Source organism: Limulus polyphemus, unplaced genomic scaffold (assembly GCF_000517525.1).
Source record: "Limulus polyphemus unplaced genomic scaffold, Limulus_polyphemus-2.1.2 Scaffold6448, whole genome shotgun sequence".
Classification (NCBI taxonomy): domain Eukaryota; kingdom Metazoa; phylum Arthropoda; class Merostomata; order Xiphosura; family Limulidae; genus Limulus; species Limulus polyphemus.
The window spans coordinates 50,508-53,788 of NW_013672058.1; the positions used below are offsets into that span (position 1 = coordinate 50,508).

The 3,281-nt window shown below is 30.7% G+C and overlaps 1 protein-coding gene across 1 annotated transcript in view; it reads left to right on the forward strand.

Moving 5' to 3' along the window:
- The window catches only part of LOC106473732 (proton-coupled folate transporter-like), a 14,649-nt gene extending 14,066 nt beyond the window's left edge, over window positions 1-583 (forward strand). Inside the window, exon 4 of the mRNA XM_013934411.2 lies at window positions 301-583. Coding sequence (XP_013789865.2) covers window positions 301-392 — 92 coding nt within the window. The 3' untranslated portion in view covers window positions 393-583. The remainder of the gene's footprint in view (window positions 1-300) is intronic.
- Window positions 584-3,281: the final 2,698 nt, after the last annotated feature.

Sequence of the window (3,281 nt, forward strand, 5' to 3'; positions counted from 1 at the left end):
CGTACAACTTCGTTTTACCATCTATTCAAGTTTGTAGTTGAAGTACAAATGCGTTATATTAATTTTGTAATTATGTAGTTTAAATACAACGTGTTTCTACCATTTATGTAAGTTTGTAGTTGAAGTACAAAGTCGTTGTACTATAAGTTTCTAGTTTAAGTATAAAGTCGTTGTACTATCTGTGTAAGTTTGTAGTTTTAGTACAACGTGGTTCTACTCTCTATGAAAGTAAGTACAACTGTTTTAGAACTTTAGTTTTTAGATTACAAATAATTATACATTTTCCGCCCATTTCATCAGCTAACGTTGTTTCCATACCTGCAATATTGGCCGCTGTTGCTGTCAGGTCCCGTATGTCTAAACTCGTTCCTCAAGAAGAACTTGGTGAGTGATTTATGCTTTAATATTAGCTATCTACACACATACAAACGAATGATCAAATACAGAGCTGAATGTTTGTTATTCTTGTTCCCAAGTCGGGTTTTCACCTTCACGTTATAAACCTATTAGCAGACTTAAATCGAAATAAATAATAACAATTATTAAGCTTTTGTTTGTAATTAAACACAAAGATACACAATGGGCTATCGGTGCTCTGCCCACCCCGGGTATCGAAACCCAGTTTCCGCAGACATACAGGTGTCCCACTGGGGGGGGGGGCAATTATTAAGCTTTAAAAGTGATTTAGAAAAAATATTACATTTATAAAATTTAGAAATTCAGTTTCAAATATGTTAAAAAACATCATATCGACTAAAAATAGAATCGGAGAAATGTTGACGCGGTAATTTAATGTCCATGTTCGATAAAATGTATGTTTTAAATCTCATTACAAACTTTTTCATATTTAAGTTTTTCTGAAAATCATCCAATATCCGAAGATAGAACAAAAAATTAAGACTCTCTTAAGTTACCGTAAAACTTCCGGTATGTTCATTAGTTTTTTGAAACAAGAAAACTGACTTATTTTTTCAATTTATTTAATGAAATGTTTAACGGCTTGTGTAACTCTGATATATTTTGTTTGAACAACGTATTTATCACCACAGATAAGATAAATTCATATATTAATGCACTCTGTATTCCACAACAAAATACTCTGATAACTCCAAAATTAACACACCATCAGGTTCGTTGGTATTACTTGTGTATCCCATAATATAGATTTTCGCACTTAACCTCTGAAATCCCGTAATTTTAAGATTATTACATTTAAGACAAAATAACCTATTTAAATGTTTGTGTTGGTTCATTTTAAAATGAACATGTTAGAAAATACTTTATTTTATATCTATATACCTTTTCTTTTGATCAAAACCTAAGATTTTGTTATTTAGTGACGTCAAATTATTGTATGTTTGTATACATTTTTAATACATTACGTAAGTTATAAATATAACCTTTACTTTGTAACATCTTCTAGACGTTAAACCCGGGATATATATTTACTTGTTTCGGATATTTGCGCAAAGATACACAGGGGGGTTAGCTGTCCCTAATTTTGAGCTAACAGACTTGAGTGAAAGCAGTTTGTTCCCGGCAACCACTGTCAACCCTTGGATTACTCTAATCAAATAATATGATTTGATGTCACTCGTATAATACACCCCGCACAATTTTGAGGCAACGAGACACGAAATATCAACCCTCGGATTTACAGTCTGGTATTTTAACTATTGATCCTCGCCCTGGAAACCTGAAAGAACAGTACAAGTGTTTTTATACATTTATTCACAGAAAATTTAATAATGTAAGTTATTTGTTAAGCACAGAATCATGTATTACGTAAAAATATGTTTCTTCTTAGTTTCCTTTCTCTTTTATATTTCTTTTTTAATCGAATGAAAATTCCAGTTATTAAATCCAACAATATAAGAAAATGTAAACGTGTGAATCGTTTCCAACCTCGCACAAAAGCTATGTGGCTCGCTGATATTCTATCATACATCTTTTTAGTGTTTATCTGTAAAACCTACTTCAATCTTGAACATGAGAACACTAATATTGTGTTAACTTTTGCTGGCAGTGGTCTACATGTACACCTTTCAAGTTCCTAAAGATAATTAATATTGTTATCCAAAGGTACGCGAGGTACATGATATGATAATTAGTGTTTTTATACAAGTGTTGAAAGTTACTTCATAGTAAAGAAATTCTTACCAAAACGTAGAGAGTATAGGTAGCCACTAGTATATATTATGTATAATATTCTACGTTCTCGTGAGAGTAAGGTATAAATGATGATATATTTGGCCAACCTGTTTTTGGGAAATACAGGATATAAGTTTTGAACAAATTAAATAAGTGATTAAGGAGTTATATACATGTATACTGGTTACTACTGTGAGAGTAAGGAGTAGTAACCAGTATACATTTATATAACTCCTTAATCACTTATTTAATTTGTTCTGATATATTTGGCCAACCTGTTTTTGGAACTACAGGATATAAGTTTTTATAAATTGAGTGAGAGTAAGGTATAAATGATGATATATTTGGCCAACCTGTTTTTGGGAAATACAGGATATAAGTTTTGAACAAATTAAATAAGTGATTAAGGAGTTATATACATGTATACTGGTTACTACTGTGAGAGTAAGGGTGAGAGTAAGGAGTAGTAACCAGTATACATTTATATAACTCCTTAATCACTTATTTAATTTGTTCATAAGTTTTATCCTGTAGTTGTGAGAGTAAGGTATAAATGATGATATATTTGGCCAACCTGTTTTTGGGAAATACAGGATATAAGTTTTGAACAAATTAAATAAGTGATTAAGGAGTTATATACATGTATACTGGTTACTACTGTGAGAGTAAGGTCTCATATAAAGAAAGTCCAATTGAAATGTACACACAATGCAGCAATGTTAACTATCAACAATTCCAGATGTATATAATATGTTTTAAAAATACTGACACAACAATTAAAACAGGATACATTCTAAGGTTTAACGCTACATGCAGTATTTTTTATACTTTTTAAGGCTGTTAATGCAGATACTTACATCCAGTACGCAGCAACAATCAACAAAGAAATAAAATAACGATAATAATGTTAAACAATTTGAGGAAACTACAAAGCAAAATATCCCTTAATTTAGTTTGGACCAACTACCCACATTAAAAACCTTTAACAACGTCTGTGAAAGATAAAGAGTAGAAAAGTTTATTTAGAAGAAGATGAATTTACAAAAGCTATACATATTACATATATCTTGTCTAGTCCTAAACTAAAATATCATAAAGCAGGTTGTTTGTTTGGTTGAAGTTAAGCACAA